Raw genomic sequence first — 22,754 nt, 5'->3', positions numbered from 1 at the left:
TATTGGCTCTCCTTGGTCTAACCTGCTCATTCCCTCCTCCAAGAATTCTAGCAGATTGGTCAGGCATGACCTCACTTTGATGAAACCATGCTGACTTTGCCCTATTTTACCATGTACTGTCTTTTGCTTTCCTCCCTTTTCAAACAGGGGTTTAAGTTAGTGATTTTTCCAGTCCTCTGGGACCTTTCCTGACTCCAGTGATTCCTGGAAGATCACTACTAAAGCGTCCACTATCTCTTCAGTTATCTCCTTCTCAGATAGCCCATCCATTCCATGTGATTTATCCACTTTCAGACCTTTCAGTTATTCCATCACTTTCTCCTTTGTGATGGCCACCATACCCATTTCTGCTCCCCTGCTCTCGAAGTTTTGGTATATTACTCATGTCTTCCACTGATGCAAAGTAGTTATTCAGTCCTCGGCCATTTCCTTGTTCCCCATTACTACTTTTCCAGCATCATTTTCTAGCGGCCCAATGTCCACTTTTGCTGCTCTTGCCCTTTAGATATATAAAGAAACTAACTCTCGCAATCTTTTCTAATATTACTGCGTAGCTTACCCACATATATTTTAAGCTTCTCCCTCCTTTATTTCTTTCTTAGATGTCTTCTGTTCCTCTTCGTAGGTTCTCCAATCCTCTGGTTTCCCACTGCCTTTTGCCACATTATGTTTTCTCTGTTTTTGCTTTTATGCTATCCCCAACTTCCTGAGTCAGCTGTGGTTGTCTCCTCCTCCTCCATGTACATGCTGCTTTTTCCTCAGAATGATTTTTTGCAATGTCTCTCGAATTACTCCCACAAACTCCTGCCATTACTGTTCCACTGTCTTTCCTGCTAGGCTCCTCTCCCAGTCAATTTTGGTCAGCCCCTCCTTCGTGCCTCTGTGGTTGCCTTTATTCAACTGTAATGCCATTACATCTGATTCCACCTTCTCCCCCTCAAAACTCCAATAGCACTCCGGATGTAACATAGCCTTATGTTTCGAATGAAGCACTAACTTTGGAAAAAATGCAGACATTCTTCAGGTTATAGTCACCTTGACATGTAAAACTTCATGGACTTGCCATTATTAATTATTTTCCTATTCAACATTGGAGGCTTTTTGGTACCTCCGTGTGATTGAACAATGAAAAAGCGCAAACACAAATTGCTGGAAAAATTCAGCAGGTCTGGCAGCATCTGTGGAGAGAAATCAGAGTTAATGATTCGGGTTGAGTGAGTCTTTCTTTAATGAAAAGGAGCAACCCTGCTTCTTTCTCTCAGGTGTATTGTTGTACAAGTAAGGAACTTATTAAAAAGATGTATAACAAAACTTGATAAATTTATTCAGGTGAATTGAATCTGAATTATAAACACTGTTAGAAGTCTGGGTCTTAAAGTTTCAATTAAATCTTTTGGTACGAATGATAATGCTGGGTAATATTTGAATTTTATTGAAAGTAATGTGGTCTATTCTGCCAGTATATTTACTGAAACTTTTCTCACTATCTCCTTTCTTCATTTACCTGTAGAAAGTGATCAGCCAGGTTTATCCAGTGATAGTGACTTGCTGTCACTGACAGTGGACGGGGATTCACTCACTGAATGGGATGATGGAATGGCATCAAATAGAAGTTCCCCAAGCAGATTTACGAAACATAGTTCCTCCCCTGAACCTACAAGCTCGGCTACCGTTCTTCCTCAGGAGAGGAGCCAGGATGGCGCGGAAGGAGGCAGAGGCTTGTGGTCACAACCAATTGGAAGTCTCAAACGTAGAACAGGGAAAGGTGATTACTTGGCAAAGGCGGGTGATCAGATAAAGCTGGCACTGCAGAAGGAAGCCGAACAAGATTACGAAGCTGCCTTCAATTTCTACAGGAATGGAGTTGATCTACTACTTCAAGGAGTTCAAGGTAATCAACGAAGAATTTTGATTTTCATGTATACCTTCGGTATTTCTGTATAAAACCAACAATGAATTCTAGAGATACCTTACCTTAACTTCTGACTGTTTTAAAGCACCTAAAATTGTCAACATGTTAAACAGGCCAGGGTTTAAAATTCTGTAAATGTAGCTGTCTTACTTCTCCAGTGGACACTGTATGTACAGTTAAAAACGTGAAGTCACTATTGTCCCTTAGGGCTACTCTTCCATTGGAGAGATACGACTGGTGGTGGTTTAACCTGAGGCTCACCGTGCTTCCAGGTGAGGGGCGAGATTGAGAAGGTGGCACCTTTATGGAACCTTGGCTGGTCTGGGAATTGAACTCACTGTGGTGGTGTCACTGTATATTACAAACAAGCTGTACAACTAACTGGCTGCATATATCATTGTGTTATAAGACAGAGTAAAACACCTCTTCAGTTCCAGCAAATGTCTCTGTTCTAGCTGGGAAACAGCATCTCTAATTACATCAGACAGCATGTGGCCTCTTTGGGCGAGATCAACAATTTTAGTGTCAAATTAGGGACTTTTTTTTATATGTCAGACTTGCATTTCTTGTATTCATTCATTCATTTTTTTTAAGAGCATTTCAATGTTAAGAATTCCTCTGTAAAACGTCTAGAATGAAAACTGCCTTTAGTTCTGGGCATGCTCTTCATTTCCAGCCTGCATCCTCATCCCTTGTCACTTCTAGTTTTACTCCTGGCTCTTTTTCCATCCCGTTTAGTATCCTCTTGAAACTTAGGATTTCCATGAAACCTATGTGATGCTTCCTAAATTCCCACCCCAATTAATGACCTGTCCTGAAATCCTGTGCTAGCAGATACTGTTGTGCTGCTTGTAGTTGCTGGTAATTTTGAAATAAAAATGGACACTGCAGGAAATACGCAAGTCTGACTGCGTTGATGGCGAATAAACTGGGGTTAACATTTCAGATCTTTTCCCTTTTGTCATAACTAATATCTATAGAAATGCAGCAGGTTTTGTACAAATGAAAGGGTGGTGTGTTGGAAGATCAGAAAGATCTTCCGTATGGTGTAGAACAGGAGAGAATCACAGAGAGAAAATCACAAAAGATGTTATGGTTTCAAGGTGAAATGCCATAATACAGAGGAATCTCAATGATCCGATATTCGATTATCTGAATATCAGATCATCCAGCAAAATCACAAGGTCCCGATTATTGTCTTTTTAAAAAAAAAGTATTATCTGGCCCTCGATTATCCGGAATTCGATTAACCAAAAAAAAAAATTTCCCGCCTGTGTCCTTCAGATAATTGAGGTTCCTCTAATGGGATACTTTAGTATTAACAGAGCTACATCAGAGAACCATTTTTTTCTGGCTAATTGAAGAGTTATTGAGAAATCAAACCAGCAGTAAACTAATCTCTACCTGTCAATTATAATGACCCTGATATCTTTCAATGAAAATTGTCTGTCGCACCTGGCTTATCTCATACAGCATTGAGCTAAGTAAGTATCTCTTGATTCATTAACTCTGCTTTCTGTCCACAGGTGCTGCCAGACCAGTTGAGTTTCTGCAACATTTTTTTTGTTTTGTTTCAGATTTCTAGTATCTGCCATGCTTTTGATTTTATTCTGTTTTTTGATAAATGTATAATAGGGTAGTTAATAGAATAACTTGTATAAAATGTTCACCCCTTTGCTGCTCGATCATGAGGAAAAACTTGCGAATTGTAAAGACTTGCTTGATTTGACTGGAGTCTTGGGAAAAATTTTGTAGAATATTTCCTTCTTTGATTTGAAAGAGAGGAAGGCCAATTTCAGGGAAAGGTGGATTGTACATACTGTACAGCAGAAGTTTCATTAGTACTTTAAAAATCTGTTTCTTGTTCACTGTTTTCTAGGGCACAGTCTAATGCCCTCCACCATGTGGTGTTGAAGTAGGAAAATGACAGTAGAGCATTCCCATCTATTTCCTCCATCTACCGCAATTAAATTAATAATGGGAGGGTCAGTAGAACTGCTTTCCTGCTGTGCCCTTCGTTTGTTATTTGGGTGATTTACTCAGTTTGACTACGTGCAGTTGTGTATGTATCAGATTCCTCATTCAAAGGCACTTGGTGCCTAATCAAGAGATCTAGCATCAGCAAGCGGGACCCTGCCATTGCTGACTGCCCCCACCCCCTTCCCTTCCATCATTGGATAGAGCTCTTAAAGATAGTGGAGTGAATTGGATAGAGCTCTTAAAGCTCTTAAAGATAGTGGAGTCAAGGGTTATGGAGATAAGGCTGGAACAGGATACTGATTGGGAATGATCAGCCATGATCATATTGAATGGCGGTGCAGGCTCGAAGGGCTGAATGGCCTACTCCTGCATCTATTGTCTATTGTCTATTGTCTATTGTCCTCAGTAGCTGTGGGTCCTAGACTTCAGTAGATGCCATACTGGCTTTAACCACTATCTCCCTAATACCAGCCTTTGTTCAGCTGGCAGCTTCTGGCACATGGGACTTCTACCCCTGGGTCCCATGATCCTGGGGAAGGCTTTCTGCCGTACAGTTGTCTGAATGATGCTGACTTTGGGGAAGACCCACCAAATTAGGTGACATGGGTTTTTTGCCATTCTACAGCCAGTGGATGAGAGCTCTGCTGCTTGCATTCAAACTAGTCCCTTGGCCTTGCAAGATATTTTTAAAAACTCATTTCTTAGCACGTATATAGTTGTCAACACTGACTGTGGAAATTATTCATTCAGACTGGCTAAGATTTTCATTTCCCACTATATTATGAGCCTCAATTTGTTTAATGTTGACACTGATTTCTGACTTTTTTTAAAATTTATTTTTGTTGCTTGCTGGTTAATAATCCAGTCTGGTTATAGTTCCTGGAAAGGAATGTTTGTTCCACTCTAAGGTGAGACTTCTTTTTCAAAGTAGTCTTTTATTTTCCCTGTTGTTGGGTCCCTGTTTTCACTACTGAATACTATTTCTCATTTAAATCATTTGGTATCCTGTTGCTTTTCAGAGTGCTAATTTGAAACATCATCAGCTGGAAACCTTGTGGGAATTATCACAGTTCCTTTTGTCTCCATTTAAAATTCCTTTTATACCCAGTGAGGAAGCACTGAGGTTCAGTTTAGTTCTTCATGATAGCAGCTGCAGTCGTACTTAATGTTTCAGGTGTGGAAAGGTGTTCATATCTTGTCGCAAATGAATGTTGCATTTGAATTGAATCTGGTCCAGTTGTGATTCCATCTAACATTTTGAGTTGGTAACCTCGGGGCTTTGTGGTGACTTAGACATATTGAGTGAGTGAGCAAATATATGACAGATGCTGAACAATGTGGCTGAATGTGAAGTACAGAAAGGTTGAGCATTATTTAAACAGGGATATGTTAGGAAATGTGAATGTACAAAGGGAAGTGGATGTCACTGTACACCAGTCAATGAAAGTAGACAGGGAGGTGCGGCAAGCAATTTGGAAGGCAAATGGTATGTTGGTCCTCCTTGCAAAAGGATTTCAGAAGCAGGAATGTCTTCATGGCCCTAGTGAGACCACACCTGGAGTATGGCATCCCTACCTAAGGTCATATTTGTCATCGAGGGAGTGCAGTGAAGGTTTATTGGGTGGGTAGGATGGTCTTATGAGGAGAGATCCTGGGCCAGTATTCACTAGTTTAGAAGGATGAAATGGAATCTGATTGAAACGTATACAATTCGAACAAAGCTACACAGTCTAAGTGTAGGTGGATGTTTTCACTGGTTGGGGAGTCTAGAACTGGGTCAGTCTTGGGATACAAGGTAGGCACTTGAGCTGAGGAAAAGTTTTTTTTTCCACTCAAAAGGTATTGAACACATGGAATTCGCTAACATAGAAGGCTGTGGAGGCCAAGTTATTGTATATATTCAAGAAGGCGAGAGATACATTTTTAAAGTTTTGAAGATATACGTGGGTTTGGGGTGAAAGCAGGAACGCGTCATTGAGAGAGAGCCATAGAGTGTGGAAACAGGCCGTTCGGTCCAACCAGTTCATGCCAATCATGTTTCTAAACTAAACTAGCTCCCATCTGCCTGCATTTTGCTCATATTCCTCTGTCCTTACCTATTCATGTATATATCCAAGTGTCTTTTGAACATTGTAACTGTACCTGCATCCACTATGTCTGGCACGTCATTCCACGCATGAACCACTCTGCTTTTTACAAAAAAAGTCACCCCTCGAGTCTTTTTTTTTTGAAACTCCCCCACCCGAAGGGTGTCATCCATCTATCTGTGCCCCTCATAATTTTATAAACCTCAATAAGGTCACCCTTCAACCTCCTATGCTCCAGTGAAAAAGGTCCCAGCCTTTTCAGTCAATTTTTATATCTCAAAACACTCCAATACCAGCAACATGCTAGCAAGTCTATTCTGAACCCCCTCTAATTTAATGATATCCTTCCTACAGCAGGGTGACCAGAACTGTACACTAGAAGAGGCCTCACCAATGTCCTGGAAAATCTCAACAAGATGCCCCAACTCCTATACTCCAAAGGTCTGAACAATGAAGGCACGTGTGCTAAATGCCTTCTTAATCTACTTGTGAAGCAAATTTCAAAGAATTATGTATTTAAGCCTCTTGGTCTCTCAGTTCTACAACACTACCCAGGGCTCTACCATTAATTGTATAAGCCTACCCTTGTTTGTAATATCAAAATACAACACCCCACAGAATCAGCCACAATCCTATTGAATGGCAGAGCAGGCTCAAAGGGCTAAGTGGCCTACTGCTATTCTCTGATTCTGTTTTGATAACCTGGCATCAAATGTTCTTTTATAATTTTGACACCATCTTGTAATGAGTTGTTTTCAAGTAGAGTTGATTGCTTGATTGGATTGCCCAGAAACAACACATTGTTTGTTACATATAACTGATGTAGCAAAGAAGAGTTGATCCCACAGCACAACAATGTGTAATTGCACATATAGTGCATTTAACATGTGTAAACATTCCAAAGTTTTTCATAAGATTGAAAGGGAAAATGTGGACACTTGGAGTTGTGATAGGAGGACCAGTCTAAGGGTGAGATTGAAGGGTAGCAGAAACAGAAATTGCTGGAAAAGCTCAGCAGGTCTGGCAGCATCTGTGGAGATAAAGCAGAGCTAATGTTTTGGGTCAGGTGACCCTTGCTCAAAACTGATTGTAGGTAGGAAAATGTTGGTTTATATGCAGAAGATAGGGTGATGGGAGGGGCTGGGAATAAGGAAGAAAGTATGGATGGGGATAGACCCCAAAGAGAGAGAGGAAGAGCAGTTGGACAGACAAAGGAGTGAGTAACACCTGGCTAGGAGGGTGAATAGCTGTTAGAGGGGACTGTTAGTGGCTAACAATAGCTTGTATGTAATAAGACTGTGATAACAAGGCCTGATGTGTGAGGGTTGGGGTAAGGACATGGGAGACACTGTTCAGTTCTAAAATTACTCAACTTGATATTGAGTCCAGAAGGTTGCAGTCTTCCCAATTGGGATATGAGGTGCTGCTCTTCCAGCTTGCACTGAGCAACGCTGGAGCATGGCAGCAATTTCTTTGTTTGTTTCTGATTTACAGTATCTGCAGTTCTTTTTGGTTTAAGTTGAAGGGGTAGGTTTTGTGGGGGCTTGAGATGAGAAATTGTGGATTTGGAGAGTGGGATGGATGTCAAGATGGCTGAAGGCTCTGCAAATGATGATGAATTGGAAGGTGGGTGGGTGGCATAGACAATAGACTGAGTGTGAGAGCTGAGGTGTGAAGGTTGCAGAGTTAATGAGGATTTGGGTAGCCTCAATAGTTATCATGTTTTCTTGTCAAGTCTGTTTTTAGTTTTGCCAATGAAATTTTATTTGGATACATTTGCAATGCTTTAGTTCAGCAGTGCGAGTTGTATCATATGAGTACATCTTGATGCACAGTATTATCATATGAATGGAACTTATTATGGGCTAGTTCATAAAGCACCCATTTATGTTCTACATTATTGTATCTTTGCATATCCAAGAAAAATGACTGAAATACTTATTTCAATTGTAAGTGGAATATCTGGTTATTGATGATGAAAGTTGGTTTAAATATACAGTACAGTTGCGGTATGCAAATATAAGTGTACTTTGCACATAAATTAACCAAATGGGTCCATTTTAATAGGAGCACCAGGCAGTACAGTACATTTCAGAAAATGTTTTTCAATTAATAGACTAATTGTAATCATTAGTATAACTACTTGAAAGTAAATGGGCACACTTTCATAGAATTTACTGGAGCTTTTAGTAATTCTGCTTGTAGTAATGATAGAGGGAAACATTGTTGTGTGCACTTTGTGAAACTTCAGTTGTGTGAGAACTGCATTAGTTGAACCATGGCAAGTTATGACTGCCCTTTTTTTGTGCCGAATACACAGAAAATCATTACTTGCGCACTATATCAAACATTAAGCTACAGTATCATCATTTAGAAGAAAACAGCTATAATTATGATCACATGCATGGGCTCAGTATTAAATGCGTTAATTTAGTATGACACGTTAATTACCTGCTTCTCCAGATGTTTAGTGTATTGTTGTGCACGCAGTTTACAAAATAATTATAGTAAAGTTGAATGAAAACAAAATAAGCGGGTGGTTTCTTGCCTTAATATTTTCATTCAAGTGAAACCATATGAGTCGCAGCTGCACAGACACTAATGCAAGTGAATTGTTACAGAAACAACACAAGTTGCCATTAGGAGGCTTTTGTCCAAATGTGTCCCCAGCCGATTTCATCCTATCGTACATTTATTTCAATCTCCCCACCGCAGATACTCTGAGATGATTTCAAAGACCTTGTTTTTGCTTCGCGTGTGTTTGTAGTAAAATATGAAGCTTGCCGGGGAATAGAACAGCAAAGTTTGAAACCAATATAAATGCTTGTTCAATTTGCTTTGTGAATTAATTTTTAACAGCTTTGAAGTTTGCTGCATGACCTGTATCATGGGGAATAATTAAAAAAAAATGTAATTACACAAATCTCCACCTCGTTCTGGATAGATTACTTTTATTCCTCCATGGGATGAGGGTGTTGTAACAAGGCTACCATTTGTTGGCCATCCCTAATTGCCTGTGAGATGCTTGTGGTAAGCTGCCTTGTTGAACTACAGCAGTCCATGTGTTCTACATATGTTCACAATGTTATTAGGAAGAGAGATGCAAATTTTGGCAGAGCTACAGTAAAACATCATTGTACTCCGCTTGGTCACATCTGTATGGCAAAGCGGAGGGTATTCGAAACAACTAAGAACTCCTCTGGATGTTACATTAAGTGCATAGGTCCCCTCTCCAAATGAGCATTTCTATTGACAAGAGCCTAAGCTGTCAATGTCAGTAAGTTAGACCGTAAAAAATAGGAACAGAGAAGGCCGTTCAGCCTTTCGGGTCTGCTCCACCATTTAGGATTATGGCTGTTCTGACATTCCTCACACTTTCATTCCTGCCCTTTGCCTATAATCCTTGATTTCCCTTGGGATCAAGAATCTATCTATCTCAGCCTTAAATATACACAAGGACATTGTTCCCATGGCTCTCTCTGGCAAGGAGTTCCAAAGACTTTCAATCCTCTGAGTGAAGAAATTCTTCCCTCGTTTCAGTCTTAAATCGGCATCCCTTTATTCAGAGATGACTTTTTTTGGTCCTAGACTCCCGGGGGGCAAACCTCCTCTCAGCATTTACCCAGTCAAGCCCTTTATGAATCCATATGTTTCAATGCAATTATTCCTCATTCTTCTAGACTCCATTGAGTAGAGTCCCAACATGTTTAGCTTTTTCTCACAAGATGATTCCTCCATACCAGGGATCATCCTCGTGAACTTTCTTTGAACTGCCTCGAATGAAATGGTACATTTCTTTAAATTATGGGACCAAACTGTCCACAGTAATCTAATTGTAGTCTTGACAGCACCTTGTACAGTTACAGTAAGACTTCCCTACTCTTATACTCCAACACCCTTGAAATGAGGGCCATCATTCCATTAGCCTTCCTGATTGCTGCTGCAATTGTGTGCTAGCTCTGTTTTGTGCATAAGTATCCCCAAGTCCCTTTGTGTTGCAGTTTTCTGTAGCTTTTCTCCATTTAAGTAATATCTGTTCTTTTGCTAACCCTTCCAGAAAGAACTTCACATTTTTCCACGTTAAACTTCATTTGCTAATTTCTTGCCTATTTCTTAACTTATGGATATCTCTCTGTAAACTGTATGTATCCCTCTCACAACCTGACTTTTTGTATCTATTTTCGTCATCTGCAAATTTGCCTACAGTACATGAGCTTCCTTCCTCCAAGTCATTCATATAACTATAATTGGGCTAATCGGCCTACAGTTACCCGTTCATCACCTCACTTTTTGAATAGGGCTGTCACCTTAGCCATTTTCCAGTCCTCTGGTACCTCTCTAGAATTGAAGTTATTTGACTATTGAGATAATCAGTGACACGCTCTGACCTGCTCTTGTTGAGTATGCACACTGCTTTTCAGTAGTAGTCACTGGAAGGCAATTTGGAATAGGAATCTAAGCCGAAAGTCTTTTTCTTAAGGGAGCCCAAAGGTGCTAAAGGACTGGTGTAGTGCTCTGAATGATCTTTCTGGCCAAGATCACCAAATCGGCACAAACTGGGAATTGAATCTGGATTTTTTTTTTTGGTGGTTATGTCTTTGCACCATATGTGCAAACATACATTATCCACAAGCCATGCGTGCCTATGAATCTGTAAATTTTAGTATAGCCAAACCTTAATTTGCACCACGGTAACTTAGTTTGAATATATTAAGATGCTTAACCCTGCTAATTTTCTTACGGAAACCTGTTCCCCTAGAATGTGATGAGCTGAACAAGGCACCTGTATGCAAATAACTGATATTGTGTCATTTACTCCTATAATCTGTTCTCTTGTACATTCTAAAGTTCAAGTGTGCCATTCTGTAAGGTAATTGTTTTAACTGCTTTTTAATATTTGGAAGACCATAAAAGCACTATTTTCTTAAGAAAGTTTTCTACCTATGGCTTCTAATAGGCATTTGTTTTAAGGCAATTGCTTCAGTAATGTCTATGTTGGTATGAAACAGCAACCTCATTCATTTCAATCACTCCTTTCTCATCACAAAAACATCAGACATCAATAAAGTGGTTGCTGCAGCAAAGCAGAGAATTAGGACCATTAAGACCAACAAGTTGGGCAAATTGGTGGATTTTAATGCAGGCCAGAAAACGGTGAGGTTAGGCTAGAAATCCAGAAGACTTGAGGCACAATGGCCATTGACAGTGTAAAGAACAAGATGTGCAAAAAGATAGAATATTACTGCGAAGATCTGTTTTATTTGCACTTGCAAGCTTTTTTTTCTTTTTACAGTTGATTTTAAAACAAAAGTAGAATGCAGTAAAATGAAGTGAATAAATGGGTGCATGAATCTGTCCATTTTCTCAAGTATTATATATTTTGGTGTTACTTGGGTCTCTATTCCAGTTTAACAATGTTACTTGGTATGCACAATATTCTGTGAAATAACATTTGACTAGAAAGTTTAGGTTTTTTTTGTGTTCTTTACTCAGTGCTTCAGTAATTGTTTTTACTTTTTCCCACAAAATCTGCATGCTACTGAACCTGGAGTGGAATTGCTAACGCTCCTTTGGTCAGTGATTTTCCACTGGCATGAGTCAGCACAATGGTGTTTTGTGAAACACCCCTCTCCCCCCAAACCCCCAACCCCCACACCCTCACTACACCCCTCCTCACACCTCTCCAAACACTACCGCCCCATACCCTCTCAAACACACACACACACTTCCCCATCCAAACACACCCATTCCCCCATTTCGCTCTCCCTAAGCACACCGGCACACCCGTTCAATTGCCTGCTCCTTATTTAACCAAGCACGCACTAATCAAGCTAGCTGATTATTCAGCAGGGACTCAGTTCTTGGGGGAATCTCAACTTCCCACATTCCAGCAACTTTGAGTTTTCAGAACGGGCAGCTTCTCCCTCCAGTCCTACTTCCAGAGCAGTCAGTTAACTTAACTTAAAGTCCAGGCTAATGTGTTCCTCATTTATTTGGATTTTGTGTCTAAATACTTTGCCTTGTCATTTCTTTTCGTTTTATGTTTTGGTATAAATGGCTTCTAGTTGTATCCATTCTTTCAGACAAAGAAATGCATCTTTGAGGCCTTGTTAAAAAAAAAGTGAACAATTTGTTCTGTGAATTTGTACTTGGGAGTTTGCCAATGTTTTTGGAAAATGTTACTCCTTTTAAGACTTGAGCTACGTGACTGTAGAATAGTTAGCTAATGTTGAGAATGCTTTCAGTGCTCTCCTAAATAAATTAGATGTCTACCTGGGCTCAATAGACTGAAGTCGTCTTCACACAGAGGTTAAGCACACATTCTCAACCAGTTAAATTTGAGGAGACTGGCTATCATTTTTATTCGTTCTGCTGCACCCTCCAACCATTAGGGAGTAATGTGGATTGCACCAGTTTCCTAATTTCCCCTCTCTCCACCTTCTCTCAGATCCAACCTTCCAACTTGGCACTGCCCTTTTGAATTGTCCTACCTATCCGCTCCACCATCCTCTCCGATCTATCCCCTTTACCCCCACCTTCATCTACCTATCACATTCCCTACCTTCCCCCCCCCCCCACACCCTTCCCATTTATCTCTCAGCCCCTTGGGCCTCCCCCTCATTCCTGATGAAGAACTTATGCTCGAAATGTTGACTCTCCTGCTCTCTGATCATGCCTGACTGGGTGTGCTTTTCCAGCACCACACTCTTCGACTCTGATCTCCAGCATCTGCAGTCTTCACTTTCTCCTCTGCTGGATTATAATCCAGCAAGAAGAGTTATTCATCCTTGGAAAGGCTTACATTTTCATCTGATTACCACCCTAGGCGTGAAGGTCGAAATATTCCCCTTTTTAAATGGTGTTTCAGTAGCTTGTCCGTGTTATTAACAACACATTTCCTGTCAGCAGAATTAACAAGAACTTCTAGTAAATAACCTTGTGATAGCCTTGATAGCAATTGCTGAGGTTGAATTTGAGGCTGTATCATAAAGGATGAGCTGGACTCTGAGCAGAGGAAACTTGTGGTTTCCATCTGGGTTCCTGCAGGAGCAACTCTACCATTTATTGGTATGTGGGGACAGTTAATAAATCTACCTGTTTGGGTGTTCTCTGAATTGGTGAGGAAAATTATGAAAGATGCTTCATCCAGGCCATTACTGAAGATTGCAGTTGATTCTTGATTATTTCATTAAGATCCTACGTATGTGAATAAGAACTTGTTAGGTTTTAGTGGATTTCATTGATGTCAGCCATTACATCAAATTAAAATTTAGAAAGACAAGTACCTGGCATCTTTCTGGAGATAAATGGTGAATCCTAAAAGCCAGGAAAGAGAGCAGATTGGAAAAAGATTCTTTGATTATGTGGCAAAGTAGATTCCAGTGGTGAAATCTCTTTTTTTTTCCTTCTTGTTTTTCTCTCTGATAGCTTTTGTTTCCAGCAGCAGTCACTGAACAGTGACAGTCATATACAGCATGGAAACAGATCCTTTGGTCCATGAGTCAATGCTGGCCATATTCGCAAACTAAACTAGTCCCATTTCTTCTGTTTTAATTGCCTCTCTTACTGGTTTCTTTACAGAGACTAAACTGCCAACAGTTCAGGGTCTTATTCTCTTTTTGAAGTCTTCTGGAATAAATGATGCAGTACATGTGTTAATGAAATAAGGTGAGAATTTGAGGTTGTTTTAGTTGTGTCCCTTTCATCCATGTTTCTAGATTCAATTCATTGTTTTCCATAAAAGCAGAAATTAGGCCCAAGGCTCATCGAGTCTGCTCCACCATTCGATCATGTTTCAACTCCATTTTCCCACTTTCTCCCTGTATTCTTGGATTCCCCATGGCAATCAAGAACTTATCCATCTTTGATTTAAATATACATAATAACCTGGCCTCCACAGTCTGCGGTGGTAATGAATTCCACAGATTCACCACTCTTGCTAAAGAAATTTCTCCTTATCTTCATTCTAATGGGCCTTCCCTTAACTCTAAGGCTGTGTCATTGGGTCCTCGTCTCTCCTGCCAGTAGAAACATCTTCCCAACATCCACTCTGCCATTCGGTATTCGGTGAGTTTCAATCAGATCCCCCCACATCCTTCTAAACTCTGCGTATAGTCCCAGACTCCTCAAATGTTCCTCCTATTGTTAAGCCTTTCATTCCTGGGATCATTTCCTTGAACCTCCTCTTGACCTGCTCCAGGGTCAATGTTCTAACTATGGTCTGAGCCTTCTAAAGTCTCAGAAATGCATCCCTGCTTTTATATTCTAGTCCTTTCAAGATGATTAGTAACATCGTATTTGCCTTCCTAATTACTGACTCAATCTGCAAGTTTACCTTCAGAGAATCCTGGACTAGGTTCCTTGTACTCCAGATTTCTGAATTTTCTTCCCATTTAGAAAACAGTCCATGCCTCTCTTCTTCTTCTTACCAAAGTGAAGTTTCAGTTTTTTGAAGAAATTGAACGGAGTTGTAGAACGTGATGTCACGATACCATTAAAAACTAAGAATTTCTGTGGTTTTTTTTAAAAAAAGTTTAAATTGGTCACTGGATTTTATTCAGGCTTCCTCTCCCACAGTTGTGATTTTTTTTGGAGTTTCCACTGTATTTTGTTGTTACTTCTTTGCCCGCTCTTCCAACACCCATTGGCTCTCCTTGGTCTAACCTGCTCGATGACTCCTCAAAGAATGGTCACAGATTTGTCAGGCATGACCTCCCCTTGATGAAACCCTGGTGAATTTGCCCTATTTTACCATGCACTTCCAAATATTCAGAAATCTCATCCCTCACAATGGACTCCAAAATCTTGCCATTGACTGAGGTCAGGCTAATCCGCTTGGAATGTTCTGTCTTTTGTGTTACTCCCTTTTTAAACAAGAGGGCAGCATTAGCAGTTTTCCAGTTCTCTGGGACCCTCCCTGTTTTGCTGTTGTAATGGCAAATACTGAAAATTGATAATACTAAAGCAACAGTATAATATACTGAACATTACATCTTAACCACCAGAAATTAATTGAAAACCATGATATTCTTCCAAACAATATTGCTTTTTGCTCTCTATCCCAGTTGTTTGGAGATGCATGCATTGAGTCACATATTCCTGTAGATGGCAGTAAAGAGTCCATAATCAGCAAGTCAAGTATGTTTTGTGTTTCTGAACCACAGAACAGCCTGAGCTTTGTTTGCAGAATTCAAACAAGTAAAAGTGACTGCTGAAGCAAAGATAACTATCTTGTTACTGGTCATGTTTTGTGGTTGATGTGCTTGGGAAAAATCTGTTGTCTGTTCTGCACAACCTGCTCCTAATAGCCTGCCTCTATAATGAGCGTCACGTCAACCCACAAAATCTGCAAAGCTAACTGAAATCTTGACCATTAGTCAACTCCAAAAAAAAATCTCAACTATGGGAGAGGAAACCTGAATAAAATCCATTGACCAAGGTAGCTGAATAATTTAAACATTTTTTGAAAAACCACTGAAATTCTTAGTTTTTACTAGTGTTGTGACATCACTTTCTGCAACTCAGTTTGATTTCTTCCAAAAACTGAAACTTCACGACCACCTATTATCGACGAAAGTAATTAGTTACAAAGGGATTGAAGTGCGTCATAATCTTTTTTTAATTTAAGCTGCAGCACTCACCCATTGTAACTTCATCGTCCAATACATTTGATGTAATCACCAAAGCATATAAAGAAGCAACTTTTGACATTTTGCTGTGGGACTAGGCTGCAATATATGATTTCTTTCCAGGTGGATTTGTTTGGATGTATAATAATCCGTTTTCTTAAAAAAAACCTTGCTGTTAAGTTTTTTTTTTCTCCCAGCACTTTAAAGTGCATTGAAATTCTGGTTTTGAATCTTTAATTATGGCAAGTGGCAGCAATATTAAGTGTTTTCTGCAGTCAAAATTAGTTATTCTTAAATTCAGATTGCATCTAATTTAAAATATTCAGTGTTGAAATCAAAATTAACCTCTGATTTTGTATTTCTGGCTGTTTGTGCTGAATCCTGTTCTCTCTGAGAATCTGCCTCTCTGTGGCTCTGTACAATAACCTTTATCTATTTGGAGCAGTTGGTGTTTGTTTTGTTGTTTATTCATTTGTTTGTTATTGTTTGCTACAGTGGTTATTTGGGGTTGCAAAAATTTCACTTTCAATCACCCCGGAAATTTATAAAAGGAAACGAATTTCAATAACTTCCTGATTCACTGATTGGAGAGGAGAGCTGTCCCCAGGCACTGAGTCTGGGAATGGTTAAAAGTGGAAAATTCAGAATGCCCTTTTATTCTACCTTCAGATTCTCAAATCCACAGGAATCTAGGTAACAATGCAGAATATTATTATTGCAATGCATTACAGTAAAGTCTCACATTCTGCATCTTTGCCATTCCTGAATTTGCTAACCCACATGAAGCATTCTTCCCCTTGTATCAGTGTTCGTGTTCTGATTTTTATGGGTCACAAATGTCAGTTTGATTTTCTAAAAGGAAAACTGGCAAATAACTGGCATCATATGGGAAATAAAGGGGTCATTGTGGGATAAACTGTATCCAGCTATGTCATTATAAGATGTTATCATACGACTTACTGTTGTTTTGATCTCAGGCAAGATACCAATTGATTGTCTCCAGACTTGAATACACCAAAATATTCAGATTTCTTTTCATTGTTTTGTAATTTATATAATCATCAGCTTGCACATGTTTGATTCTGCAGTCTCTAGCTAATATTGGTCACCGTGTGCTGATCCCCATCTTGCAATCAGCTATTGCTTTCCTGTGGAACTGTGATTCAGATTGTTATTCTTCTAATAGCTGGCCAGATCTGCAGGGGCAGGTTTTGCTCTCCAGGTGTGTGTTTTCTGTTTAAGAATGATATAATATCTGCACTTTTAGATTTTATTTTACAAATAAAGCAATCAATCTCCGATTTTCAATCTCTGAGCTTCTTGATATGCATGAATGTGCCTTATCACCATATTAGTGGCTTTTTTTGTTTCACCAATTTAGCATAAGTGCCCTTACAACGTAATGTATGCACTGTTTCATAATGGCTTGCATCTTGGATGACTTATTTATATCCTTAATATATTCATCTGATGTCTACCAAAAATCCAAATGATAATCCAGTGTACCCTTTATTACAGTTTATCAGAACTTTTCAATCAGCTTAGTAAAGGGTATTCCTTCCTATCTATATAATATTTCCAAATGGTTTATAATGAATACTTTTTAATTAAGTTCATTAATTGATTATTTATTTTGTGTCTTAAAATGGAATTATAAATTTTGTAGACTAGCTTAAAAACTATTTGTGTGCAAACCAAATTTAGCCTATCTGCTGATGCAAAAGTCCTGAATATCCTTAACAACAGTGTATTTCTGGCTTAGTCAAAATGCATTTGAGTCCTGATTGTTGAAGTAACATCCTTGACCTCTGAGCCCATTGTTTTCACCAGGGGAAAGTGGAGATGGGCTGTACTTTGTGCATCTGCATTTTATGAAGGTGGATGCACATTAAATTGCAGCTGCCTTTAAACAGATCCAAATTTCAACAATGGAATTTACAAAACAGAATTTACAGACCTTACAGGTCACTATCTAAAAATGCTGCAATTATTTGAAGAGGTAGGGTACCATTTGGAATTGTTAGAAGTAGGCATGCATGTACATTAAAATGTGGATAATGGCATTGAAATGGTCAAGCTGTTAAGTAAACAGTTAAAGCACTCAAATTTCCAAGCATTAATTTTTTGAAAAAGTTGCTTGCAGTGTTTAAAAATTTGTTTGCTATTTCACTCTATCTGTTGATGTTAGCCTATGGATATCATTTTTTAATTTGTGCTGTATTGCTAATTTCACAATCTACCATTATCACAGTGTGATACACATCAGTTCAAAGTTTGATTGATGGCTAAGTGTTATGGAGTTTTTGAGGTGGAGCTATGAACACGTGCTTCTTTTCATAAAGAAGCAAGTAGCTGAAGTATGTTAACTGTGTAATAAATGCTTTATTTTATGCAATGAATTTTAAAATAGTGAATTCTTAATAGATACTTAAGAATTTTGAGAAGGTTTGTAACTCAGGTTGAGGTTCTGGATGAAGTTTGCTCGCTGAGCTGGACCCCATTTACCACCCGCTTAGAAAAAGAACAGGAAATGACATCACCACAGGAACTAGTATCACAAACCCAAGGAAACTTAAACACGAATAGAAAGCAGGTAATAACACCAGTGCTTCACCGGAGGCTCATTGATGATGTTACCTAGTATGGTGACAAAATGTCTGAAAACAAACCATCCGCCTCTGCGCAGAGTTGCATCCAGATACTTAAGAACTTTAATTCACATGACGTGGATCCTGAGATTGATTCTGAGGTGAGTTGTTATAAAGGATGTAAGATCAATCATTTGTGGGAACTCCGTGATGAGTTGACAGTAGGGGCTATCAGAGTTGATGGAGGAGCATATATTAGCAAAGAGGGCATGAGGGACTATGGGGGTAGGATTAGGTGACATGAGTATTTGGTCAGGAACGGGGTAGTGGTATAGATATGAGGGCTTTTTTTTTCTTATATTGTTACTCCAAGAGTAGTGAAGCCTCAGATCAGAGACGAGTGCTACTCATAGCCTGCCTCTGCAGTTGGCAGCTCTAATTATTGTCTCTGCATTCTTTCTGAGAGTGGTGGTCCTGACTCAAGTTAATACCTATTCCATAATGAAAATGTGCCTGTCTGAGACAGTGTATCCTCACTTGGGTTTGAGAAGCAGAACGCTTTCCTGATTTTTGGAATTGAAAATTCAAGCTCTAGTTTATACATAGAAACCCTTCATTAGATGAATAATGCCTCATGTACGCCATCATCTGAATAGCTCCACCCAGTGTGATGTCACCATCATTGTGACATTGTTAGAAATACGAGCAGGTGAATTTCAGATTAAGTATGTCCAAGAGCCGGAGCAGTTCCTGCAAGCATGTAGCAGAGGGGTTAAAAACTTGTAGAATGAATTTTATGCAATATACCTGCTTTGAATTTATCACTAGCTGCTAGACTATACCTAAGCTGCTGACATCACCCATCAGTAACATCATTAAAAGGTGAGTATGAGTTGAGGTTTCTAAAGTTGGTGTAATGGCCTGCTGATGTTTTATCTCTCTTATTCTTCATAGAATCCCAACAGTGTGGAAACCGGCCATTTGGCCCAACAAGTCCACACTGACCCTCTGATAATCATAATTTGATAAATGTTGAATGGTTCATATCGCTGTTCGTGTAGCTATCAACTTGCATTCTTCCTTTTGTTATTCCTTGAGCTGAATACTTTGTGCCTAGGAATACAGAATGGTGGTGCAGAAATGCATGGAAATAGCCTTATTCCAAGAAATATTGTCATTCTATGAAGTGTTCTAATTTGGAGATATTATAGAAAAAAAACTAATATGTAATAGTTTAGTTAAATCATCTATATGACAACATATAGAGTTTTATTCTTAATATTAAAATAGAATATTCTGTTTTAACTCATCCCTCCACTCAAAAAACAGCAGTTATGAAATTGGTCTTAATGAATAACTAAATCTCCCGTTGTGAGTTGACTTTCTTTTGGCTACTGGCCACTGTGCAGGAGAAAGGAAATTGGAGATTTATGCTGCCATTGTGTTGGATGAAGATTTTTGGCATTTCCCTGGAGGAGCATTTAAAGAAGGAAGGGTTGTCTCCTTTCTCACTTTCCTGCTTTATATAAGTTTCATTGGTTAAAATGGAAATTTTAAATGCACTTCAACTATTGGGAGTTTTGAAAATCATTGGAAGTTCTTTCTCTTTAGTTCTTCACCCAAAGACTGATCTGCTCTGAGATACCTAAGGAGACTGTCCTGAATCCAGAGGACAGCATAGTTAGGGGGAATAGGTTTCTGTTCTCAGCAGCCAAGAATCCTGAAGGCTGTGTTGCCTATCTGGTTCCACAGTGAAGGATTGTAGATAGGATTGAAAACAAATTATTGAGGACAGTTGCCTGAGCTGGGAATCGAACCCAGGTCCCTGGCGCTGTGAGGCAACAGTGCTAACCACTGAGCCACAATGCCACCCATTTGTAAGTTTGAGAGCATGTTATCCTGAGGGCATAAGGAATCTGCAAGGGATGTAGTTAGTCAGACTGAGTGAATACAAAATTTGACTTGAAAATTGGAGACAGAGGGTGGTGGAGAGTTGCTCTTCGGACTGAAGGCCTGTGACCAACGGTGCACCATAAGGATTGGTACTGTTTCCATTGCTTTACGTCATTTATATAAATGACTTGGGTGTGAATGTGGGAGGAATAGTTAGTAAGTTTACAGATGACACCAAAATAGGTGGTGTAATGGACAGTGAAGAAGATTATCTCTGAGTACAATGGGATGATGATCAGATGGGTCAATGGGTTGAGGAGTGGCAGGTGGAGTTTAATTTCAATAAATAGGGCGATTTTGCATTTTGATAAGGCAAATCAAGGCAGGACTTATACACCTAATGGTAGGGTTCAAAGAGTGTGGTGCTGGAAAAGCACAGCGGGTCAGGCAGCATCCGAGGAGCAGGTAAATTGATGTTTTGAGCATAAGCCCTTCATCAGAAATGAGGGGGTGGCCTAAAGGGGCTGAGAGATAAATGGGAAGGGGGTGGAGCTGGGGTGGAAGGTGGCTGAGAATTGAGATAGGTAGGTGAAGTTTGGAACACTTGCCTTCATTGGTCAGTGCATTGAGTGTAAGGGTTGGGAGGTCATGTGGCTATACAGGACACTGCTCAGGCCACTTTTAGAATACTGCTTACAATTCTGGTCACTCTTCTATGGGATGGATGTTAGACTTGAAAAGGTTCAGATAAGATTGACAAGGACATTGCTGAGTTTGGAGGATTTAAGTTATAGGGAGAGTCCAGATAGGCTATGGACTTTTCCCTGGAATGTCAAAGGCTGAGGGGTGACCTTTACAGAAGTTTATTAGATCATGAGGGGTGTGGATAAATTATTCACAAGGTCACTCCCTGGGCTGGGGGAGTCAAACATTAGAGGGCATGGGGGAAGATTTAAAAGGAACTTAAGGGGCAACTTTTTCATGCAGAGGGTGATGCGTGTATGGAATGAGCCGCCACAGGAAGTGGTGGAGGCTCATACAATTAGAGCACTGAAAAGACAATCTGATGGTTGTATGAATAGGAAGGGTTTAGAGGGAAGTGGGTCATGTTTTGGCAGATGGGACTCTGTCAGATTGTGATATCTGATTGGCTTGGATGAGATGGTCCAAACTGTCTGTTTCTGTGCTCTATGACTCTTATTATGGACCAGACTAACCCCCTCAAAACATTTCAATAAAGTAGCCCGGACCCTAACTTTGCCAGTTGTTTTAAACAGGTGTAAAGTGGATATTCCAAGAGGGATCCAGCCACTTAGATTTAAACAAAACAGAATTTATTTGCAAGATTACAGAATGAAACAAAATGAGAATAGAATGTAGACTGACTTAAACTATTGAAAATCCAACAGATTATCTCTACTTAATGATGCTGTTCCAAATACTTGTAACAATTCCCATAAACATTCAAAACAAGTTCTTACAGGAGAGATGTCAGAGAGAGGGAGGATCAGCATAGACCTGCTTCTTTGGGTTCAGCCGCTTCACAACAGACTTCCTGCTAAAACCAAACCAGAGAAAAGCTGAGCTGGGGGAAACTGGTCACTCCCCTCTAATTATACAAGTGTTTTTTTTAAACGTACTGCCTCAGGCAAACAGCTTGTATCTGTTAGCTATACTCAGACTGACCCTAAAACCTTTCAAACTTTGACCTCCTGGGGTCTGTGTTTTATGAACCCTCTGGATAAAAAACCAAGGACAGCATATCCTTGTTAAAGGAGCAGCATTGTCACACTCTATAAGTGGGGATGTTTGCTGATGATTGCACTAAGTCCAGCACCATTTGTGACTCTTCAGATACTGAAGCAACCCATATTCAAACGCAACAAGTTCTGGCCAATATTCAGGCTTGGATTAACAAGTGGCTAGTAGCATTCCCTTCACACACACATGCTGTACAATGATCATCGCCACTAAGAATCAGTTTAGCCACTACCCCTTGACGTTCAATGGTATTACCATCACTGAAGTCCCCTATCAACAATCTGGGGTTACTGTTGACTAGAACCTCAACTGGGCTTGCCATGTATACAGGTTAGAGGCTAAGTGAACTGTGGTGAGCAACTCTCCTTCTGATTCCCCAAAGCCTGTCCGTCATCTACAAGGCACAAGTCGGGCATATGATGGAATACTCCCCACTTGCCTGAATGGGGGTAACTCGCCAACAACACTCAAGAAGCTTGACAGCATCCAGGGCAAGGCAACCGTCTTGATATGCGCAGCATCTGCTTCCAATGCCACTGATGCAATATGTACTATCTGCAATATGTACTATCTACAAGATGCACTGCAGAAATTCACCAAAGATTCTTAGACAGCACCTTCCAAATTCTCAGTCATTTTCATTTAGGAGGACACTGACTGCAGATCCATGGGAACACCACAACCTTCACCACCACCGTCCAAGCCACACTCAATCCTGATTTGGAAATTTATTGGTGTTCCTTCATTGTCGCTGGGTCAAAATCCTGGAATTCCTGCCGTAATGGCATTGTTGGTAAACCCACAACATATGGACTGCAGTGATTCAAGAAGGCAGCTGACCACCACCACCTCCAAGGACAACCAGGCACAAGCAATAAACACTGGATAAAAGCAATAAACACTG

At 39.9% G+C, this 22,754-nt stretch overlaps 1 protein-coding gene across 1 annotated transcript in view; it reads left to right on the top strand.

Annotated features, from left to right (window-relative positions):
• The window catches only part of rps6kc1 (ribosomal protein S6 kinase polypeptide 1), a 176,883-nt gene that overhangs the window by 74,213 nt on the left and 79,916 nt on the right, over positions 1-22,754 (top strand). Inside the window, exon 7 of the mRNA XM_072580801.1 lies at positions 1,511-1,891. Within this exon, the coding sequence (XP_072436902.1) occupies positions 1,511-1,891 (381 nt within the window). The remainder of the gene's footprint in view (positions 1-1,510; positions 1,892-22,754) is intronic.

This window comes from Chiloscyllium punctatum, chromosome 11, assembly GCF_047496795.1.
Source record: "Chiloscyllium punctatum isolate Juve2018m chromosome 11, sChiPun1.3, whole genome shotgun sequence".
In the NCBI taxonomy this organism is placed as follows: Eukaryota; Metazoa; Chordata; class Chondrichthyes; order Orectolobiformes; family Hemiscylliidae; genus Chiloscyllium; species Chiloscyllium punctatum.
The sequence above is the reverse complement of the archived record's forward strand: the minus strand, read 5'-3'. Positions and strand labels throughout refer to the sequence as shown.